The 25,000-nt window shown below is 32.2% G+C and overlaps 1 protein-coding gene across 1 annotated transcript; it reads right to left on the bottom strand.

Moving 5' to 3' along the window:
* Positions 1–937: 937 nt before the first annotated feature.
* LOC129746701 (mucin-21) lies at positions 938–19,244 on the bottom strand. The gene is made up of 5 exons (XM_055740557.1): positions 19,123–19,244; positions 18,393–18,965; positions 13,469–13,529; positions 2,024–2,328; positions 938–1,956 (listed from the first exon to the last, which is right to left on the bottom strand). Exons 1-5 carry the CDS (start codon positions 19,195–19,197, stop codon positions 1,312–1,314), a joined length of 1,659 nt encoding a protein of 552 aa, XP_055596532.1. The 5' UTR covers positions 19,198–19,244; the 3' UTR covers positions 938–1,311.
* Positions 19,245–25,000: the final 5,756 nt, after the last annotated feature.

The raw sequence follows: 25,000 nt of genomic DNA, 5'->3' as shown, positions 1-25,000 counted from the left end.
TCGCTCAACCAGCCTGAAATTTGTATGGGATTTTGAGACATTTTGTTCGGGAGAAACATGAAAAACCAGTTTTTCATCAATAACTTTGATTCCTGTCGGCCAAATTCTTTCAAAAACAGGTTTTCTTAAAGCCTAAATTATGAAAAATATTTCATCCGAAGACTGCATTACGATAAGAGTTAAGATAAAAAAGTTATTAAGCTTCAAATATGGGCTAACTTTTTTAACGGTGGTATTCATCAGTGTTAATGAGGCGACGATATGTTCGACCGTCCCGACTCATGAACAGTGATGAATACCATCCTTAAAAAAGTTAGCCCATTTTCGAAGCCTTATAACTTTTTTATCTTAACTCTTATCGAAATGCAGTTTTCGAATGAAATAATTTTTATAATTTAGGCTTTAAGAAAACCTGTTTTTGAAAGAAATCGGCCGACGGGAACCAAAGTTATTGATGAAAAACTGTTTTTTCATGTTTCTCCCGAACAAAATGTCTCAAAATCTCATACAAACTTCAGGCTCGTTGAGCGACCCCTTCCCGTGATCCGATCTGGCCCAAATTTGGCATGAGATCTTGTACTAGGACTAGGATCAATTTTGGCCTGCAGCGCATAACATTTCACAGGTTTTGAATTTCCCATACAAATTTGGGGCAGTCTACTGCACACGTGTATATAGTTTTTGTACACATATTCGATGTGATATTTGATCAAATCAGTGTTCTGCTTAATAGGCGCATATAGCCCGCTCCTCCCCTACCTACATTCGTGTATAATTATGCCCAATCTCTTTACAAAATCTAACGGTCGTCATGTAAGATGAATTATGATCATGGAGTTCCTTTCTAGCTCAGTACGGTTTTCCTAAAATAGAAACTTTTGATTCAGGGGAAATTATTGTATTTCCTAGATTCATGTCAAAGAGGAAAGAAAATGCGTGAATGTTTAAAATTTCTTTATTCATAAAATTGACTGAGACATGAAAAAGGGGTTAAAAAATACAGTAAATAACTCTGATCGCCAGGGTAGATACGTTCCTTGCGCACCGTCAGCCAGGAGATTGCGCTCGAGTAAGGAAATCGAAACAAAAAACAATAAATGTTAAAAATACATGTCTTACACGCAGGTTCCATCCCGTTAATTCGTGGTTCCTGCCTTCGGGACGGGGTAAGTAGTCGGTATATGGTATATGGTTTTAGTGCGCGGTTCCGAGGCTTTAGTTTCAGGCTGCTTTTTGATATCTGGTTTTGGGTTAGGAATTCAGCTAAAGCGTTCGATTTGTTTTTTTTTATCCAGACTATCCAGAGGCCGTCTAGAAGCGCTTTGTTCTGGTCGACTGGTTCGGTTTCGGTTTGTTGTGTAACATCGTGGCGCATTTGGGAATGTGTCGTTCGGCGGCCGTTTGGTTGAATCGCCGAGAGCAGTGAGGGCACTGTATGTAGTCCGGATTCTCCGACGGGGGTGGCGGTGGAAGGTCCGACAGCTTGCCACCCTTGGCCAGATGGGCCTGCATTTCTTTGGCCGCCCGGATGGCTTGGATGAATTCTTCGTGTTTCCTTCGCCAGTCGGGTTTTTTGGAATTGGTTGACCCGGCGGCTACGGACCCAACGCTAACGGAGGATTTCTTAGTCGTCGAAGAAACTTTCTTTTTTCCGCCGATGACATACTTTTCCGCATCAGTTCCTTGGACGCGATGCTTGGTGGCGTCATAGGTCTTACGCTTTTTGGTTTTGGTCCTCATGCAGATTTCTTTATGGACCGACAACCTTTCCTCGGCAAAGTTCCTTCCACAAATGGTACAGCGGGCCAATCCTAGCGGAACTGGACCATCGTCCATCGATGGCGTTATGGAACCGGCTGAACGGACTGACGAGGCAGTTGATGGTTTCCTTTGGATACTGCTGAAGGCCATTGGTGCGGATTTGTTGGCGCCGGATGAATTTCTTGATGCCGAGGACTATGGAGTAGAGGAAAATATTTTAAACTATGAAATAGAAAATGATTAACGAAAAATCTTAGCCTACTTTAGCTGAACCTGCTGGCGAGCTACTATGAGGAGCAGCCGTGGGGGATGGACTGCTGGCGGGCTTCCGGGCTGTCGTCACTGAGGAGGGCATCTTCTGGTGTGGATTGGCCTGTCCCTTCAGCGACGGTGTCATCGGCGTTCGACCCGGAACAGGTTTCAGCTTCAGGCTGTACACGTTCGGTTGATGATTGCTACCGTTCATTTTTGTGGAGTTCGAGAGCTTCCTTGCTGTCCCGCCGGTGTTTGTTCCAGCAGCAAGGGTCGCGGTCGTTGTCGAGATGTCGTCATCGAAGGATATTGTATCTGGAGCGAAGAAAAAAAAAATGAAAAGTTTATTAAAGTTGGTATAAGAACATTCCGAAAGCTTCAGATCAATAAAAGTCCATTCAACTTTGTCAAATTACACCGAGTTCTAACAGCTCAAAACCGAAAGGTTTTCCTTTGCCATTCCGTTCAATCTAAAACTGCCGTTTCCAGGGATAAATTCCATTACAGACAGTTCCGCCCCTCTAATTGTGCCAAAAAAAAACCAGCCGAATTGATAAAACAGTGCCAGGAATCAATCAATCACTGGGCTGTTGTGGCTGCCTGTCGGAATTCGCTTGCGTCTGGTGGGCGTCGTGGGAGAAAATAAGCGCTTGTTTGGTGGGACGGGCCGTTGCAAAGACGACACAACAACACGCCGCTCTCAGCACAACACGGGCTCTTTCGGTCGTAAAAGCCTTCAAAATTTCTCAATGTTACTTCTGCTGGCTGAGGGAACCAGGGCGAATCTTCAGAAGTCAGTCGGTTGAGTGCATCGTAAATTGCACGGAGAAACGGATCCCCTTATATGTGGGGAAAAAAGTGATATCAAAAAAAGGGATGAATGAATGAAATGGGGCAGTGCACGTTCAATAATTCAATCACCGAATCCCCAACGATCCGGGTTTATTTATTGGGAACTGTTCGTTTGATGTCAGCGGTTCGCATTTCCGGAAGAAAGCTCGGTGGTTTAGATGAAAAATCAACTTAAGCACAGAGGACTGTTCTTTAAACATTATGTGTGAATTGCTGAACACCACGTGGAATGAGACTTCCGCTAGTATGTTTTGGGTTAATTTAAACTTCTGCTTATGGAAAGACCTCAACATTACTCTCTGGGAATTTTTTTTTTTTTTCATCTTTGTCAATTTTTGTAATTTTTGTCGGATTTCTCTTTTTTTTGTAACTTTTATATTTTTTGTCATTTTTTTGTCAGTTAAGTCCTTTTTTATTTTTTGTCAATTTAGTCACTTTTGTCATTTTCATCATTTTTGGCATTTGAGCCCTATTATTCATATTTGTCTTTTTATTTAATGTGAGTAATTTTTGTTGTTAAAGTAACTTTTGTCACTTGAGACATTTCCTTTATTTTAGCTTTTTTTGTCATTTTATTAAATAGACACGACAAATTGAAATAGAATTTACAATGACAGCCAAAGACAAATTGGATTGAGACTTCCTCCAATGAAAACTATTATACTTGATTGAGACTTTTGCTGATCAAGAATAAATTAAGACTTCCGATCATGAAAGTGATGTGGAATGTGGATGCATGTGGAACAAGATAGAGTTGATTAAGACTGCCGCTTGTAGTGAATACTGAAGTGGGTTGACATTTGAAATTTCTGTTAATGCAAGCTGTTATGCACTCTTCTGTTGGGTAAACTGCCTATGAAACGTTGTAAGAGCGACATAAAACTTTTTTTTTATTAACAATTTTCTAGCAGTTGGATTAGTCTGAAGACTGTGGTCAACTGCTCAAATTGGAGATTTCCGGACGTGCACGTGAATAACACTTCGTTTCCTTTGCCTTCTTCGGGGGTGGATGCTTAGGGTGGCCGGCTGGTGATCTTCACATTTCTACTATGCAACAGGTGTAGGATTGGTTAGGGTAGGAAGATGGTAGGATGTTAGGAATGCAAAGCTAGAGGATAATTTACTATCCTTTTTGCTCTCAAGAGTCCGTGTATGTATGTTTAACCGCGCCTACGTCGCGTTGCTTTTGAAGCTGGTAAAAAATAATTTAAATGATTGAGACTTCCGCTGATCAGAACTACAATAGAAATATTCAAATAGAATACGATTCAGTAAGCAGATCAGGTTTTCTTTGGACTTTAGAATTCGCGCAACGCATTATCGAATAAACATGTGTACAAGTTTTTTTGTAGCAAATGAAAACCCATTTAAAGAACTTGATATTGAGAATCACTTCCCCAAGTCTGTAAATCGTGCAAATTGCGCAAAAAGTCAGAAAAATTTAACCCCCGCCCGCCGCTCGTTCGGTAGGAAGAACACAGACAAATCGAGCGGCACATGTTCTTCGACGACGACGTCGTTGGTTCGTAGTTATCAAAAGTTTGGGAATCGATCAAAAATTTAGAGCCCATTTCACGAACTGGATGCTCTTCTCCCTGATCCTGCAGGTTGGTGTATAAAGTTAAGGCTAAGCCAAATACTAAGAGCAACAGTCAGTAGCCTGGTTATTATTTGGTATCTACAGTTTTCTCCTTTCGGTTTTTCGAGACTTTTAGGATAAAAAAGTTCCGTATAAGTCGATTCAGTTCGATACTGTTTTATTATCCATGGCAGGAACGTTGTTAAAATGTAATGCAATAAAACTGCCGACTGAAGGGAAGGAAATTGTTTTGCTGGGTTATTTTTAGAACAGAGATGGGAACCGAAAGCTATTTTCAACGTTATTGGTGCACAACGATGTGGTTTCATTCATCATTCGAAAAAAGTAGTTCGGTTTGACATCCCTTCCACAGTTTGGATGCAAAACTATAATCATGGGAAGGAGAGAGTTTTTTTTTACATTACCCAGAATGGCATAGTATCGATGTACTTTTGGCAATCATTTCCGCTCAAAAAAGCAACTTAAAAAATTGACATGAACCTAATGCTTGTCAGGTTAATGGTATGCTAATGGCATTATCGTTGAGTTTGATTTAGCTAAATTGACATGAAATCATTGATCCCTATTTGTTACATGTACCGACCTACAAAGGGTGACAAGTGTCAATGGATGTATGTGAAAAATTTGAACATCGAATTTAAAAAACGACCATAAACATTTTGTTGATTGGCCCAAAAAACTGAGCAACATTTCGGCTCAATCAGACTTGATTTAGGGGATTCTCAAAATGCTTAAAGTTACGTTTTAAACTTTAATATAATCAAAAATGATTAAAACAATAAAAATGAGAAAATGACAAGAATTACCACATTGACAAAAACGACAAAAATAACAAGTGAAAACTAAAAATCTCATATGAAGATATATAAAAAGAAAAATAACAAAAATGACGACCAAAATAACAAAAAACGACGAAAATGACAAAATTGACAAAATTAGCATAAACAAAAAATAGCACGACAAAAATGACACCAAAAGGACAAAATAGACAAAAATGAAAAAAAAATTAAAAAACCAAAAAAAAAAAAATTTAAAAAATGGAAAAAATAAAAAAAAATAAAAAAAATGACAAAAATGACACAAATGGCAAAAATGACAAAAATGACAAATATGACAAAAATGAAAAAAATGACAAAAATGACAAAATTGAAAAAAATTACAAAAATGACAAGAATGACAAAAATGACAAAAATGATAAAAATGACAAAAATTTCAAAAATGACAAAAATAACAAAAATGACAAAAATGACAAAAATGACAAAAATAACAAAAATGACAAAAATGACAAAAATGACAAAAATGACAAAAATGACAAAAAATGACAAAAATGACAAAAATGAAAAAAATGGCAAAAATGACAAAAATGACAAAAATGACAAAAATGACAAAAATGACAAAAATGACAAAAATGACAAAAATGACAAAAATGACAAAAATGACAAAAATGACAAAAATGACAAAAATGAGAAAAATGAGAAAAATGAGAAAAATGACATAAATGACAAATATGACAAATATGACAAAAATGACAAAAATGACAAAATTGACAAAATTGACAAAATTGACAAAATTAACAAAAATGACAAAAATGACAAAAATGACAAAAATGACAAAAATGACAAAAATGACAAAAATGACAAAAATGACAAAAATGACAAAAATGACAAAAATGACAAAAATGACAAAAATGACAAAAATGACAAAAATGACAAAAATGACAAAAATGACAAAAATTACAAAAATTACAAAAATGACAAAAATGACAAAAACGACAAAAATGACAAAAATGACAAAATTAACAAAAATGACAAAAATGACAAAAAATGACAAAAATGGCAAAAAAGACAAAAATGTCAAAAATGTCAAAAATGACAAAAATGACAAAAACGACAAAAATTACAAAAATTACAAAAATTACAAAAATTACAAAAATGAAAAAAAATGAAAAAAAATGACAAAAATTAACAAAAAAGACAAAAATTACAAAAATGACAAAAATAACAAAAACGAGAAAAACGACAACAACGACAAAAAAAGACAAAAATGACAAAAATGGCAAAAATAACAAGAATGACAAAAATGACAAAAATGACAAAAATGACAAAAATGACAAAAATGACAAAAATGACAAAAATGACAAAAATGACAAAAATGACAAAAATGACAAAAATGACAAAAATGACAAAAATGACAAAAATGACAAAAATGACAAAAATGACAAAAATGACAAAAATGAAAAAATGACAAAAATGACAGAAATGACAGAAATGACAAAAATGACAAGAATGACAAAAAGGACAAAAATGACAAAAATGACAAAAATGACAAAAATGGCAAAAATGACAAAAAATGACAAAAATGGCAAAAATGACAAAAACGACAAAATTAACAGAAATGAAAAAAATGACAAAAATGACAAAAATGACAAAAATGACAAAAATGACAAAAATGACAAAAATGACAAAAATGACAAAAATGACAAAAATGACAAAAATGACAAAAATGACAAAAATGACAAAAATGACAAAAATGACAAAAATGACAAAAAAGACAAAAATGACAAAAATGACAAATATGACAAAATTGAAAAAATGACAAAAATGACAAAAATGACAAAAATGACCAAAATGACAAAAATGACAAAAATGACAAAAATGACAAAAATGACAAAAACAACAAAAACAACAAAAATTACAAAAATGACAAAAACGACAAAAATGAAAAAAAAAAATGACAAAAATTAAAAAAAATTACAAAAATGACAAAATTAACAAAAATGACAAAAACTACAAAAATGACAAAAATGGCAAAAACGTCAAAAACGACAAAAACGACAAAAACGACAAAAAAAGACAAAAATTACAAAAATGGGAAATGACAAAAATGACAAAAATGACAAAAATGCCAAAATTGACAAAAATGACAAAAATTACAAAAATGACAAAAATGACAAAAATGACAAAAATGACAAAAATGACAAAAATGACAAAAATGACAAAAATGACAAAAATGACAAAAATGACAAAAATGACAAAAATGACAAAAATGAAAAAAAAGACAAAAATGACAAAAATGACAAAAATTACAAAAATGAAAAAAATTACAAAAGTTACAAAAATGGCAAAAAGACAAAAACGACAAAATTAACAGAAATGAGAAAAATGACAAAAATGACAAAAATGACAAACATGACAAAAATGACAAAAATGACAAAAATGACAAAATTGACAAAAATAACAAAACTAACAAAACTAACAAAAATGACAAAAATGATAAAAATGACAAAAATGACAGAAATGACAAAAATGATAAAAATGACAAAAGTGATAAAAACGATAAAAATGACAAAAATAACAAAAATGACAAAAATAACAAAAATGACAAAAATGACAAAAATGACTAAAATGACTAAAATGACAAAAACGACCAAAATGACAAAAATGACAAAAATGACAAAAATGATAAAAATGATAAAAATGATAAAAATGACAAAAATGACAAAAATGACAAAAATGACAAAAATGACAAAAATGACAAAAATGACAAAATTGACAAAAATGACAAAAATGATAAAAATGACAAAAATGACAAAAATGACGAAAATGACAAAAATTAAAAAAATTTACAAAAATGACAAAATTAACAGAAATGACAAAAATGACAAAAACGTCAAAAACGACAAAAAAAAGACAAAAATTACAAAAATGGGAAAAATGACAAAAATGACAAAATTGACAAAAATGATAAAAATTACAAAAATGACAAAAATGACAAAAATGACAAAAATGACAAAAACGACAAGAATGACAAAAAGGACAAAAATGTCAAAAATGCCAAACCTGACAAAAAAAAACAAAAATGACAAAAATGACAAAAACGACAAAAATGAAAAAAATGAAAAAAATGAAAAATAGACAAAAATGACAAAAATGTCAAAAATGACAAAAATGACAAAAATGACAAAAATGACAAAAATGACAAAAATGACAAAAATGACAAAAATGACAAAAATGACAAAAATGACAAAAATGACAAAAATGACAAAAATGACAAAAATGACAAAAATGACAAAAATGACAAAAATGACAAAAATGACAAAAATGACAAAAATGACAAAAATGACAAAAATGAGAAAAATGAGAAAAATGAGAAAAATGACATAAATGACAAATATGACAAATATGACAAAAATGACAAAAATGACAAAATTGACAAAATTGACAAAATTGACAAAATTAACAAAAATGACAAAAATGACAAAAATGACAAAAATGACAAAAATGACAAAAATGACAAAAATGACAAAAATGACAAAAATGACAAAAATGACAAAAATGACAAAAATGACAAAAATGACAAAAATGACAAAAATGACAAAAATGACAAAAATGACAAAAATTACAAAAATTACAAAAATGACAAAAATGACAAAAACGACAAAAATGACAAAAATGACAAAATTAACAAAAATGACAAAAATGACAAAAAATGACAAAAATGGCAAAAAAGACAAAAATGTCAAAAATGTCAAAAATGACAAAAATGACAAAAACGACAAAAATTACAAAAATTACAAAAATGACAAATATGACAAAAATGAAAAAAATGACAAAAATGACAAAATTGAAAAAAATTACAAAAATGACAAGAATGACAAAAATGACAAAAATGATAAAAATGACAAAAATTTCAAAAATGACAAAAATAACAAAAATGACAAAAATGACAAAAATGACAAAAATAACAAAAATGACAAAAATGACAAAAATGACAAAAATGACAAAAATGACAAAAATGACAAAAAATGACAAAAATGACAAAAATGAAAAAAATGGCAAAAATGACAAAAATGACAAAAATGACAAAAATGACAAAAATGACAAAAATGACAAAAATGACAAAAATGACAAAAATGACAAAAATGACAAAAATGACAAAAATGACAAAAATGACAAAAATGACAAAAATGAGAAAAATGAGAAAAATGACATAAATGACAAATATGACAAATATGACAAAAATGACAAAAATGACAAAATTGACAAAATTGACAAAATTGACAAAATTAACAAAAATGACAAAAATGACAAAAATGACAAAAATGACAAAAATGACAAAAATGACAAAAATGACAAAAATGACAAACATGACAAAAATGACAAAAATGACAAAAATGACAAAAATGACAAAAATGACAAAAATGACAAAAATGACAAAAATGACAAAAATTACAAAAATTACAAAAATGACAAAAATGACAAAAACGACAAAAATGACAAAAATGACAAAATTAACAAAAATGACAAAAATGACAAAAAATGACAAAAATGGCAAAAAAGACAAAAATGTCAAAAATGTCAAAAATGACAAAAATGACAAAAACGACAAAAATTACAAAAATTACAAAAATTACAAAAATTACAAAAATGAAAAAAAATGAAAAAAAAATGACAAAAATTAACAAAAAAGACAAAAATTACAAAAATGACAAAAATAACAAAAACGAGAAAAACGACAACAACGACAAAAAAAGACAAAAATGACAAAAATGGCAAAAATAACAAGAATGACAAAAATGACAAAAATGACAAAAATGACAAAAATGACAAAAATGACAAAAATGACAAAAATGACAAAAATGACAAAAATGACAAAAATGACAAAAATGACAAAAATGACAAAAATGACAAAAATGACAAAAATGACAAAAATGACAAAAATGACAAAAATGACAAAAATGACAAAAATGACAAAAATGACAAAAATGAAAAAATGACAAAAATGACAGAAATGACAGAAATGACAAAAATGACAAGAATGACAAAAAGGACAAAAATGACAAAAATGACAAAAATGACAAAAATGGCAAAAATGACAAAAAATGACAAAAATGGCAAAAATGACAAAAACGACAAAATTAACAGAAATGAAAAAAATGACAAAAATGACAAAAATGACAAAAATGACAAAAATGACAAAAATGACAAAAATGACAAAAATGACAAAAATGACAAAAATGACAAAAATGACAAAAATGACAAAAATGACAAAAATGACAAAAATGACAAAAATGACAAAAATGACAAAAATGACAAAAATGACAAAAATGACAAAAATGACAAAAATGACAAAAATGACAAAAAAGACAAAAATGACAAAAATGACAAATATGACAAAATTGAAAAAATGACAAAAATGACAAAAATGACAAAAATGACCAAAATGACAAAAATGACAAAAATGACAAAAATGACAAAAATGACAAAAACAACAAAAATTACAAAAATGACAAAAACGACAAAAATGAAAAAAAAAAATGACAAAAATTAAAAAAAATTACAAAAATGACAAAATTAACAAAAATGACAAAAACTACAAAAATGACAAAAATGGCAAAAACGTCAAAAACGACAAAAACGACAAAAACGACAAAAAAAGACAAAAATTACAAAAATGGGAAATGACAAAAATGACAAAAATGACAAAAATGCCAAAATTGACAAAAATGACAAAAATTACAAAAATGACAAAAATGACAAAAATGACAAAAATGACAAAAATGACAAAAATGACAAAAATGACAAAAATGACAAAAATGACAAAAATGACAAAAATGACAAAAATGACAAAAATGAAAAAAAAGACAAAAATGACAAAAATGACAAAAATTACAAAAATGAAAAAAATTACAAAAGTTACAAAAATGGCAAAAAGACAAAAACGACAAAATTAACAGAAATGAGAAAAATGACAAAAATGACAAAAATGACAAACATGACAAAAATGACAAAAATGACAAAAATGACAAAATTGACAAAAATAACAAAACTAACAAAACTAACAAAAATGACAAAAATGATAAAAATGACAAAAATGACAGAAATGACAAAAATGATAAAAATGACAAAAGTGATAAAAACGATAAAAATGACAAAAATAACAAAAATGACAAAAATAACAAAAATGACAAAAATGACAAAAATGACTAAAATGACTAAAATGACAAAAACGACCAAAATGACAAAAATGACAAAAATGATAAAAATGATAAAAATGATAAAAATGACAAAAATGACAAAAATGACAAAAATGACAAAAATGACAAAAATGACAAAAATGACAAAAATGACAAAAATGACAAAATTGACAAAAATGACAAAAATGATAAAAATGACAAAAATGACAAAAATGACAAAAATGACGAAAATGACAAAAATTAAAAAAATTTACAAAAATGACAAAATTAACAGAAATGACAAAAATGACAAAAACGTCAAAAACGACAAAAAAAAGACAAAAATTACAAAAATGGTAAAAATGACAAAAATGACAAAATTGACAAAAATGATAAAAATTACAAAAATGACAAAAATGACAAAAATGACAAAAATGACAAAAACGACAAGAATGACAAAAAGGACAAAAATGTCAAAAATGCCAAACCTGACAAAAAAAAACAAAAATGACAAAAATGACAAAAACGACAAAAATGAAAAAAATGAAAAAAATGAAAAATAGACAAAAATGACAAAAATGTCAAAAATGACAAAAATGACAAAAATGACAAAAATGACAAAAATGACAAAAATGACAAAAATGACAAAAATGACAAAAATGACAAAAATGACAAAAATGACAAAAATGACAAAAATGACAAAAATGACAAAAATGACAAAAATGACAAAAATGACAAAAATGACAAAAATGACAAAAATGACAAAAATGACAAAAATGACAAAAATGACAAAAATGACAAAAATGACAAAAATGACAAAAATGACAAAAATGACAAAAATGACAAAAATGACAAAAATGACAAAAATGACAAAAATGACAAAAATGACAAAAATGACAAAAATGACAAAAATGACAAAAATGACAAAAATGACAAAAATGACAAAAATGACAAAAATGACAAAAATGACAAAAATGACAAAAATGACAAAAATGACAAAAAAAGACAAAAACGACAAAATTAACAGAAATGAGAAAAATGACAAAAATGACAAAAATGACAAAAATGACAAACATGACTAAAATGACAAAAATAACAAAAATGACAAAAATGACCAAAATGACAAAATTGACAAAAATAACAAAACTAACAAAACTAACAAAAATGACAAAAATGACAAAACTGACAAAACTGACAAAAATGACAAAAATGACAAAAATGACAAAAATGACAAAAATGACAAAAATGACAAAAATGACAAAAATGACAAAAACGACAAAAATGACAAAAATGACAAAAATGACAAAAATGACAAAAATGACAAAAATGACAAAAATGACAAAAATGACAAAAATGACAAAAATGACAAAAATGACAAAAATGACAAAAATGACAAAAATGACAAAAATGACAAAAATGACAAAAATGACAAAAATGACAAAAATGACAAAAATGACAAAAATGACAAAAATGACAAAAATGACAAAAATGACAAAAATGACAAAAATGACAAAAATGACAAAAATGACAAAAATGACAAAAATGGCAAAAATGACAAAAATGACAAAAATGACAAAAATGACAAAAATGACTAAAATGACTAAAATGACAAAAATGACAAAAATGACAAAAATGACAAAAATGACAAAAATGACAAAAATGACAAAAATGACAAAAATGACAAAAATGACAAAAATGACAAAAATGACAAAAATGACAAAAATGACAAAAATGACAAAAATGACAAAAATAACAAAAATGACAAAAATGACTAAAATGACAAAAACGACCAAAATGACAAAAATGACAAAAATGACAAAAATGACAAAAATGATAAAAATGATAAAAATGATAAAAATGACAAAAATGACAAAAATGACAAAAATGACAAAAATGACAAAATTGACAAAAATGACAAAAATGACAAAAATTTCAAAAAATGATTATTTTCAAAACTGTTGAACTATTTCCATACGATTTCGTTAATTTCTTCCAAACATTGTTCATCGATTGCAAGAAGATATTTGGAATGTTTTTTTTTCATTTACCTGGAAATTTTTCGTCATCCAGTAGATTTTCGTTGTCGTCGAACGAGACATTCCGGAGGGTCTGAAAAGAGTGAAATGAAAATTGTTAGAGCTAACTTTGTTGCACACAATCGAAATAAGGTATATTCGAATGTGGGGTGTTGTTCTTTGATTTGACCATGGCCTTCCAAAGAAACAACATCTGAGAACTGATTACCTCGATTTTCATTCAAATTTTTTTTGAAGAAGGTTAAGGAAGAAATAAACCCTTATTAAGTAGCAATCGAGAAAATCCGGATTCCGTTTTGTTTAACGACGCTAGGTTTACGGATAAGCCAAAAACAAAGCTCAACAAAGTGCGTAATCCTATCCGCTAAATGGAGTTTTCGTCAACGACACATTCCCATTTTCTCGTCGTTAACATGATTTTCTCGCTTTTCCCGCTCTGTAATGCAGCATTTATCAGATTGTTTTTTGTTCGTCTGTCCCTCCATCATTTCCGCGTTTCACCTTGAGACGAATGAGGGTGTTAGGGGAATTGGTGGATGTGGTGGAACCGACAATTCCCCATCCAGTAGCAACAGTGACATCGCGCGAGGAAACAAAACGGGCAAAGCACTCAGTTTCGACACCGCAGCGCCTTTTCCGAATCCCCTTTGCACGACACGTTAATCGCCAAACTTTTCCAATTTAGTTAAACATCCCAGTATCTATAAGTAGACCTACAGACAGCGTGTTGAGGAAATGTTCTTCAGAGACCCAGTTGGAGTTGGGGAAATCCTTGCTTACACACATTCCCATTACCATAATTACATCGATCACCTGTTTTGGTCCCACCGACGAAATACATACATCACACACATCGAATCCTACACACGAACGAACATATATCTCAATTGGTTGATTCGTTGCGTTATTTAGTCGCTGAGAGAGGGTAACATAGTTATGCGATCGGTACTCCCACGCCGCAGTGGAAAGGGGGGATGAATTTGTTCGAAAAGGTGCGAGTTGAAACGGGTTGAAAAGTTTCAACCCCATTTGTTCGTCGTCATATGTAGCGTGACTCATCTAGTATCTGGCTAAGCCTTTTTTCCACTCCATCGAAGAAAAGCGAGGAACTTTCCGGGGGTTACCATCATACAACTTGCTGGAGTTTAAACCAAAGCAACCGAAACAAAAACAAAATTCTCGATCTCTCTGAATTCATTCTTAGAACTTCATAAATTTTTATTCGAAAAAATATTCCTGTCCGTCGATTCGACGAGAATTTATAGATTTACGAGGAATCAGCAATTCGACGTCCACTCTAGTTCAAAAATGACTCCTGGCGTTATTGCAGCCACACACGGGTTCTGTGATGTTAAGGACTGATTTCGACTCGTGCCACTGAGGCAAAAAGGTCCTAGAATGGTATGCGGCCAACAACGTCAGAGTTCCCGATTGAACAAACTGGGCAATTCTAAAAAGTAATTTCGACAATTTAATGATTTTAAGCATCTTTGTCACAATTATCCTTTCGGTTAACGTTAACGATTCTTGAATGTAATCATCGTCTTTTGCTTTTTCTCAAATGATTATGTTACAACATTCTTGATGTGTGATGTGTTAAGGCCATATTAACAACGGAAACAAAGTAGGCACATTATTCTACACACCGTTAGCCTGTGGTAGCAAAAATAGGAGTTTAGTTATTATTTTCCACACGTATAAATCCGAATATCGTCAGCAATCATCTTAAAATTACAGTGCTGCAATATCACGGGCAGATCATAAAAGGAGCGAGCTTAAAATTGATCCCTGAAGAACATCAGATTCAAAAGGAATAAAAATGGGAAATATTTCTACGAAACATTCGGTTTGAGTATGGTTTTGTCAATATGGAAGAATCATCCGAGCTTCTCAGAGCTTGTCAAATTCCTACAAGTTTGCGTTTTAATTAAACTAAGAGACTCTAACGAGAGCTTTAGCAAATCGATCCAAACTAGAAAAGACACTTTTTTTTGTCTGATGTTGGGGAATTTCAATATAAATTTTCATGAATCATGAGTACTATTTTCGTACTAACGATCTGAATCCGGATTGAAAAACGGGAAGCAAATTCTTGTTATTGACATATTCTGTAATTTGTAATTCAACATTTTTTTCAAATACCGAAAGAAGGGAAAAAATTTCACGGTTATTTGGAAAATCCATTGTGGTCTGCATCGAGGCTAGCTAAACAGCTGAAATTTCCTAGAAATATCGTATGGCACTTTATCAAAAGGTATAAGGAAACATTGACGACGATTCGGAAGCCTCAAACCAATCTTCGGAATGGAACTGGCGACCAGAAACTGCGTAGTAAGATTTTGAAGACGATTAAGAGGAATTCCAATCTGTCGGACCGTGAATTTGCCATAAACTGCTGCCCATAGTATCGTGAGGAGAATTTGACTCCAGAAATCAAGTCGTATCGAGCTAGCAAACAGCTAGACCATAAAACTGGATCGTGTGGCCAAAATCCGTGCTCGGAAGCTATACGACCAATTGCTTACCAAGTTCGACAGATGTCTTCTGATAGACGATGAAACCTTTGTCAAGGCTGACTTCGGGCAAATCCCAGGTCAAAAATTTTACTTGGCAACGGCTTGGGGAATGTTCCAGCCAAATTTCAATTTGTTTTGCCGACAAATTTGTACGAAAATTTGCAGCTATGGCAATGACAATAAGACAATGACGTCGAAAATATACCAAAAAGATAGTGTCTCCGAAAAACGAATTTTGCCTTTCATTCGATCCCACGAACATCCCGTAATGTTTTGGCCAGATTTGGCTAGCTGTCATTACAGCAAAGTAGTTCAAGAACGGTAACTCAAGGCAAATGGAAAGGTTGTCAAAGACATCAAATTAATTGGCCGTCTATTATAACATCTGTGGGATAGTGTGTTGAAGCAGCACTGGGCAGTGGAAGTGGAAAGTGGAAGTGAGCAGTGGAAAGAAAGACCAACTTGTACGGTGGTAGAACTTGGAAAACTAAATCGTCGCCTCCATTTGCACGACGCTCTCGCTCCTTTGCAGCTCGACCACTGGCTCGACTGGCTCGACGACCTACCAAGGCACCGGGTCCGACGACTTCCCAGTACCTTCCGATCGGACGGCTTCCCAGTGGCTCTGGCCCGATGACTTTCCATACTCTTGTCTCGGCGTTCTTCCTACGGCTCGAAGCTTTTCCTACGCCTCAACGCCTTCCCTGAGGTTTGACACCTTCCAGCGGTTCCAGCCCGACGACATGGCACCCGATTGACGACCTTCCGTTAAATCCGCTTGCAAGTCCAGTAACTCCTAGTCCGACGACCACTACCAGGTTCCTGACTTGATACCGGTCCGTCGACCTCCTATGGCTTCTGGTTCGACGGCCTGGCCCAACTGGTTCGGTGACGAGTGGCTCGACCCGACGACCACCTTGGTGATCCCAGGCCTACCATCTTTTATGACATCGGTCCGACGACCTCTCAGTGGTTCCGGTTCGATCACCTTGTTGATGCCTCACCAATGACACGACGACCTTCCTCTGGCGGTCGGCCTCGCCGACCCAACGACGTTTCCTGGCTTGTCGACCTCCACCTAACTAGCCTCTTGGTCTGACTACTTTCCAATTGGCTCCTGGTCCGACAACCTTCCACAGTTCCCGGCACAACGACCATCCAGTGGCTTTTGATTCCTGTCTCGATGACCTCGATGACCTGGTTCGTTGTCCTTCCTTGGATTCGGCTCGTTGTTTTCCACCGGAGCTGGCTCTTCTTGCCACTGTTGATTCCACTCCTTCTTTCCACTAGTGCTAGGCACATAACCTGTTGAAGCAACCGGCCATTGAGAGACCAACTTGTTCGGTGGAAGAACTTGGAATACTTTATAACATAATTTCACTATCTTGTATACTGAACCATTTCCATAGTTACATACTATCATTTGTTTATTCCTGATAAACGCCACCATGCTTATGTTGTTATTCATCTCATCGATTGCTTCGATCAGATCTCAACAAAGTGTTGATGTCGATCGGCTGCAAAATCACGGCATCATTGCAGAAACATTGATTTGTTAAAATGGAAACTCTTTTCTTGACCTTCACACTGAAACTGAAATTCAAGTATCGTTAGACCGTCGCATTAAATCCCATGTAATTATTGCTTCTGATTCAAATTTTTGTTGATGAAATCAATTTCCCATCCCTCAAAACTACTTTTGTGCAATGTTATTTTCTAATTCCGATGTATAATAACACCAATTTATCAGAAACGACCTCTTTTGCCGACCCGTGACTGTATATAAATTTGAAACCTGAAATCAATTGACAGTGACTCAAAACCCCTGTGTTCTAATTTTCATCTCAATGCGATGAATACGAAAATATCGCAAAAACAGTAAACACTGAATATGGGCGACCGCTTTTGACGACCCATGAGCCTAAACTTGACTCCTGTCCTGAAACTTCAAAACTCCCATGTACAAAATTTTATCTCAATCCGATGATAACGTCCATTTAGCTAAATATCTAATTAAGATTAAAAAAAAAACAATAAGGATAGCGTATCAACGATACTCGATCTCGTATTGGTAGATTACCATTTAAGATAATGCATGGAAAATGATACTGTAGGCAGCTCAGAAAATCCTGCGTGATGTGATCCATCCTACGGTGTAACTTTCGAAAGCGGTATATTTGACGCTGTTAATAACGAAGGAGATTTTGTGTCGTATTGAGGCTGTCATAGCAACATGGATAAAAAATGTGCTTCTAAAACGACCAAAATGTGTTGATCAACAGGGCTCTATCCCGCCCGGGTTTTTGGATCGATTCGATGTCAAACTGCCAAAAACTGATAAAATTGCTGTCATATCCACCATATTTTCCCATCTGGCAACCCTAGAGTGATTATCATGTTCGAATTCCATCATAACATACCTCCCCATTTCCGTTCTCGGCGCGTTGTTGCATTGCGATTCGTGCCTTGGTGGTGGCCGAAATTGGTGGCACACGCGTTTTTCCACCCCCGCCACCGCCTCCGCCCATTCCACCATTCGCATTCACAGCCGCCTTCGATGTTCCGTTCCCATAGGCAACAACAGTACCATTTCCGTTGCTGGCGGCCAACTTCGATGCTGCTGGTTGTTGTTGTTGCTGTTGTGATTGAATCGGTTGCAGCGGGTAGCTTTTGTCGATCCCGGCCACTCGGTGACGCCGTTCGTCGAACATTTGTCGCACTTTTCCGGCACCGAGGCTGGCCGACAGGGAATCGCTGGCGTTCGTGGCCGAGCCTGTTCCGTTCTGGTGGTGGACAATGTGGCTTGTTGCTGTGGCTGTGGTGGTGCTGCTACTGCTGCTGCTGATGGCCGCCGACGAACGAATCGTGGTGCTTCCGGCTGTGCTGCTGCTGCTGATCGTGGATGCTGCGGTGGCCGCCGTTTTCGACGACGTGGAAATCATTTCCACCTTACGCTGGTCCCGCTCCAGTTGCTGACGTTGCTGGAAGCGCATCTGAGAATAGAAGAAAGAACGAAATCATGAGTGAAAAGGTCAACCAATCAAAATTACATTAATTTTTGAAGATACAAAATCGATTCTTTGACCATTGCTGGCATATTAAAAATTTGTTTCAAAAACGTTAAGTTGAAAAACCATTATAAACACGTACCTTTTTGATAATATTTTCATAGCGATTGGTAAAACTTTCAATAATGTCAGAATAATCGAGTGATTTCAGTTTCATTCCCCAAATTAGTAATAGAAAACGCTTAACTTTTTCACGACGCTATCTTACTCGGAACAACAGTTAGATAGTCCTTTGCATATAGATATAGGCGGACAAGTTCTCAAACAGTTTGAATATTATTTTCAGCTTCAGTTATTGCTCGAGTTTGGTTTTATTTGAACTGTACCGCTTTTTTTTTTGTTCTATGCCACTGAAATATTCAATTTTTTCCCAACACACGTTAGGCCAAAGGAAAGCGCATGTAAACAAACTCGGTTCATGTATGAAACTTTTTTTTTCTCACTACGTAGCAAAACTGCTGTTGGTCTCTCGATGGAAAGCACTGAACTTTTTCCTTTCTATTCGCAACGCTGCAAAATTGTACTGGATGCTCGGATTCAGGCGTTTATTTTTGCGGCCAACGGAAAGCAAAGCTGTGTTCAGAAATAGTTGTTGAAAATGTTAGAATTTTCCGGGAATGTTCAGCGATAGGCAAAACAGCCTAAGTTCAACGTTTGTGTATCGGAAAAGCGCCCCTTCGATGGCGACCGACTTGTTTTTCCAAGCGAAGTTAAAACCGAACTATGATGGAAGTTTTCCTTCGCTATGGTTGATTGCTATACTACAGACAGGCTAAACAGCATGAGAATGTTAGTAGTTGGATGTATCGGTTTGTTTTCCCATTTGAGTTTGAGTTTTGTTTTTCAGTTTGGGCTGTGATTTTGTATTTGTATTATGATTGCTCGTTTGCTAAATAGTCCGTCAGTATCGTTCTCAGGAGCCACTTTTAAGGCGACATTTCTGAGCATGGAAAAGCGTTTAACTACATTGATTTTCTTTATTTAAGGCTATTTTTGAGTAAGTTTCGTCAAGCAGTTCTTCGATTGGTTTTTTTTTTTCAATTAATTTTATTGAACAATGTGGGAACCAAACAAAAAACTCTCTCTAGGTGGAACAAATATTAGAGTTCTAATGTCAACTTGTTTTTTGTTTTTTTTTTTTACTGCGGCCAAACTTTTCCAACTTCTACCACAAACAAAGTTTTGTTGAATCGTTCGTGGCGGATAAACAGCTACCTAACTTTATCATACACGTGGTGTATGAAAAATTGCATCTTAGCAACCTGTGGGCATGTGCGCATTGCTTGCCTACTAGATGTTTCTCATTTTGGCAGACATGCTAACTGTCTGTAAGCAACCATAGAACTGGTAGCAAATTGCACTCTTTGTTGGATGTAGAAAACAAAATAATGTGTGTTTTGCTGCTCCACCACTTAAAATGTCGTTATTACATGCTTCCGATGACGTCAAAATTGAGGAAACACAATGAAATAAACCCGTCGATTACTTTTTGAATTTATGTTCCGATTTTTAGTGGAAGCTTCACTCACATAAACATTTTCATAGATGAGTGGATTTGTTTTGAAAATAAAATCCTTGTGAACAAACATACACAAATGAGAAAAATGATTAAAATGAAAAAAAAAGAGAAAAATGACAAAAATGCCAAAAATGACAAAAATGACAAACATGACAAAAATGACAAAAATGACAAAAATGACAAAAATGACAAAAATGACAAAAATGACAAAAATGACAAAAATGACAAAAATGACAAAAATGACAAAAATGACAAAAATGACAAAAATGACAAAAATGACAAAAATGACAAAAATGACAAAAATGACAAAAATGACAAAAATGACAAAAATGACAAAAATGACAAAAATGACAAAAATGACAAAAATGACAAAAATGACAAAAATGACAAAAATGACAAAAATGACAAAAATGACAAAAATGACAAAAATGACAAAAATGACTAAAATGACTAAAATGACAAAAATGACAAAAATGACAAAAATGACAAAAATAACAAAAATGACAAAAATGACAAAAATGACAAACAAAAATGACAAAAATGGCAAAAATGACATAAATGACAAAAAATACAAAAATTACAAAAATGACAAAATTTTCAAAAATTATAAAAATCACAAAAATTACAAAAATAACAAAAATGCCATAAATGCGAAAATTACACAAAAGACAAAAATGACAAAAATGACAAAAATGACAAAAATGACAAAAATGACAAAAATGACAAAAATGACAAAAATGACAAAAATGACAAAAATGACAAAAATTACAAAAATGACAAAAATGACAAAAATGACAAAAATGACAAAAATGACAAAAATGACAAAAATGACTAAAATGACAAAAATGACAAAAATGACAAAAATGACAAAAATGACAAAAATGACAAAAATGACAAAAATGACAAAAATGACAAAAATGACAAAAATGACAAAAATGACAAAAATGACAAAAATGACAAAAATGACAAAAATGACAAAAATGACAAAAATGACAAAAATGACAAAAATGACAAAAATGACTAAAATGACTAAAATGACTAAAATGACTAAAATGACTAAAATGACTAAAATGACAAAAATGACTAAAATGACAAAAATGATAAAAATGACAAAAATGACAAAAATGACTAAAATGACTAAAATAACTAAAATGACTAAAATGACTAAAATGACTAAAATGACAAAAATGACAAAAATAACAAAAATGACAAAAATAACCAAAATGACAAACAGAAATGACAAAAATGGCAAAAATGACATAAATGACAAAAATTACAAAAATTACAAAAATGACAAAATTTTCAAAAATTCTAAAAATCACAAAAATTACAAAAATGCCAAAAATGCCATAAATGCGAAAATTACACAAAAGACAAAAATGACAAAAATGACAAAAATGACAAAAATGACAAAAATGACAAAAATGACAAAAATGACAAAAATGACAAAAATGACAAAAATGACAAAAATGACAAAAATGACAAAAATGACAAAAATGACAAAAAAGACAAAAATGACAAAAATGACAAAAATGACAAAAATAACAAAAATGGCAAAATGGCAAAAATGGCAAAAATGGCAAAAATGGCAAAAATGACAAAAATGACAAAAATGACAAAAATGACAAAAATGACAAAAATGACAAAAATGACAAAAATGACAAAAATGACAAAAATGACAAAAATGACAAAAATGACAAAAATGACAAAAATGACAAAAATGACAAAAATGACAAAAATGACAAAAATGACAAAAATGACAAAAATGACAAAAATGAAAAAAATGACAAAAATGACAAAAATGACAAAAATGACAAAAATGACAAAAATGACAAAAATGACAAAAATGACAAAAATGACAAAAATGACAAAAATGACAAAAATGACAAAAATGACAAAAATGACAAAAATGACAAAAATGACTAAAATGACTAAAATGACTAAAATGACTAAAATGACTAAAATGACTAAAATGACTAAAATGACAAAAATGACAAAAATGACTAAAATAACAAAAATGACAAAAATAACAAAAATGACAAACAAAAATGACAAAAATGGCAAAAATGACATAAATGACAAAAAATACAAAAATTACAAAAATGACAAAATTTTCAAAAATTATAAAAATCACAAAAATTACAAAAATGCCAAAAATGCCATAAATGCGAAAATTACACAAAAGACAAAAATGACAAAAATGACAAAAATGACAAAAATGACAAAAATGACAAAAATGACAAAAATGACAAAAATGACAAAAATGACAAAAATGACAAAAATGACAAAAATGACAAAAATGACAAAAATGACAAAAATGACAAAAATGACAAAAATGACAAAAATGACAAAAATGACAAAAATGCCAAAAATGACAAAAATGACAAAAATGACAAAAATGACAAAAATGACAAAAATGACAAAAATGACAAAAATGACAAAAATGACAAAAATGACAAAAATGACAAAAATGACAAAAATGACAAAAATGACAAAAATGACAAAAATGACAAAAATGACAAAAATGACAAAAATGACAAAAATGACAAAAATGACAAAAATGACAAAAATGACAAAAATGACAAAAATGACAAAAATGACAAAAATGACAAAAATGACAAAAATGACAAAAATGACAAAAATGACAAAAATGACAAAAATGACACAAATGACACAAATGACAAAAATGACAAAAATGACAAAAATGACAAAAATGACAAAAATGACAAAAATGACAAAAATGACAAAAATGACAAAAATGACAAAAATGACAAAAATGACAAAAATGACAAAAATGACAAAAATGACAAAAATGACAAAAATGACAAAAATGACAAAAATGACAAAAATGACAAAAATGACAAAAATGACAAAAATGACAAAAATAACAAAAATAACAAAAATAACAAAAAATTTAAAAAATACAAAATTTACAAAAATTACAAAAATGACAAAAATGACAAAAATGACAAATATGACTAAAATGACAAAAACAACAAAAATGACAAAAATTACAAAAATGACAATAAAGGCAAAAAATGACAAAAATGACAAAAATGACAAAAATGACATAAAATGACAAAAATGACAAAAATGACAAAAATGACAAAAATGACAAAAATGACAAAAATGACAAAAATGACAAAAATGACAAAAATGACAAAAATGACAAAAATGACAAAAATGACAAAAATGACAAAAATGACAAAAATGACAAAAATGACAAAAATGACAAAAATGACAAAAATGACAAAAATGACAAAAATGACAAAAATGACAAAAATGACAAAAATGACAAAAATGACAAAAATGACAAAAATGACAAAAATGACAAAAATGACAAAAATGACAAAAATGACAAAAATGACAAAAATGACAAAAATGGCAAAAGTGACAAAAATGACAAAAATGTCAAAAGTGTCAAAAATGACAAAACTGACAACAACTTGAAAATTACAATAATGACAAAAACGTTCAACATTGACAAAAATGCAAAAAGAAGGTTTAAAAATTTTATGCATAGTGGGATTTGAACATTTTTAATTTGAAGGATGCATTCCTATAATCTTTCTAACGTGTACCTACTGACTGCCAGGTGATAAAATTTCAATAATGGAAATAACAGTTTGTGTTCACTGCACTGCACTCTCGAACGTGTCGGTGTGTCAATAAAATTTCAATCTGATTCGATGAATTGATACCGCCAAAAAAGAAACTGCATCGCATCGATAACAGTACATAGATAGTGGCGATTGGCAAGCAGAAAGTAAGCAATGTGTGGTCCAACAAAGGCCATCAGTTAGCCGGAATCAGAAAGCGGGAGAGAATGTTGATTAGAGTGCCCCAAATGACCCGACTTTTGAAAAAGTTATACGCTGCAGGCTAAAATTGATCCTAGGCCTAGTACAAGATCTCATGCCAAATTTGGGCCAGAACGGATCACGTTTAGGGGTCGCTCAACGAACCTGAAGTTTGTATGGGATTTTGAGACATTTTGTTCGAGAGAAACATGAAAAACCAGTTTTTCATCAATAACTTTGGTTCCCGTCGGCCGATTTCTTTCAAAAACGGGTTTTCTTAAAGCCTAAATTATGAAAAATATTTCATGCGAAGACTGCATTTCGATAAAAGTTAAGATAAAAAAGTTATAAGGCTTCAAAAATGGGCTAACTTTTTTAACGGTGGTATTCAGCACTGGTAATGAGGCGTCAATATGTTCGACCGCCTCGACTCATTAAGTGATGAATACCATCCTTAAAAAAGTTAACCCATTTTTGAAGCCTTATAACTTTCTTATCTTAACTCTAATTGAAATGCAGTCTTCGGATGAAATATTTTTCATAATTTAGGCTTTAAGAAAACCCGTTTTTGAAAGAAATCGGCCGACGGGAACCAAAGTATTGATGAAAAACTGGTTTTTCATGTTTCTCCCGAACAAAAT

This window comes from Uranotaenia lowii, chromosome 1, assembly GCF_029784155.1.
Source record: "Uranotaenia lowii strain MFRU-FL chromosome 1, ASM2978415v1, whole genome shotgun sequence".
NCBI lineage: Eukaryota > Metazoa > Arthropoda > Insecta > Diptera > Culicidae > Uranotaenia > Uranotaenia lowii.
Note: the sequence above shows the minus strand (reverse complement) of the source record. Positions and strands in the feature narration are given on the sequence as shown.

Coding starts and splice junctions, on each gene's coding strand:
- LOC129746701 (XM_055740557.1), bottom strand. CDS start 19,197: ATGAAACTGAAATCACTCGATTATTCTGACATTATTGAAAGTTTTACC. Junction 13,530..18,392: donor CCGAGAACGGAAATGGGGAG/GTATGTTATGAT, acceptor CACTCTTTTCAG/ACCCTCCGGAATGTCTCGTT. Junction 1,957..2,023: donor CGCCAGCAGGTTCAGCTAAA/GTAGGCTAAGAT, acceptor TCTACTCCATAG/TCCTCGGCATCAAGAAATTC.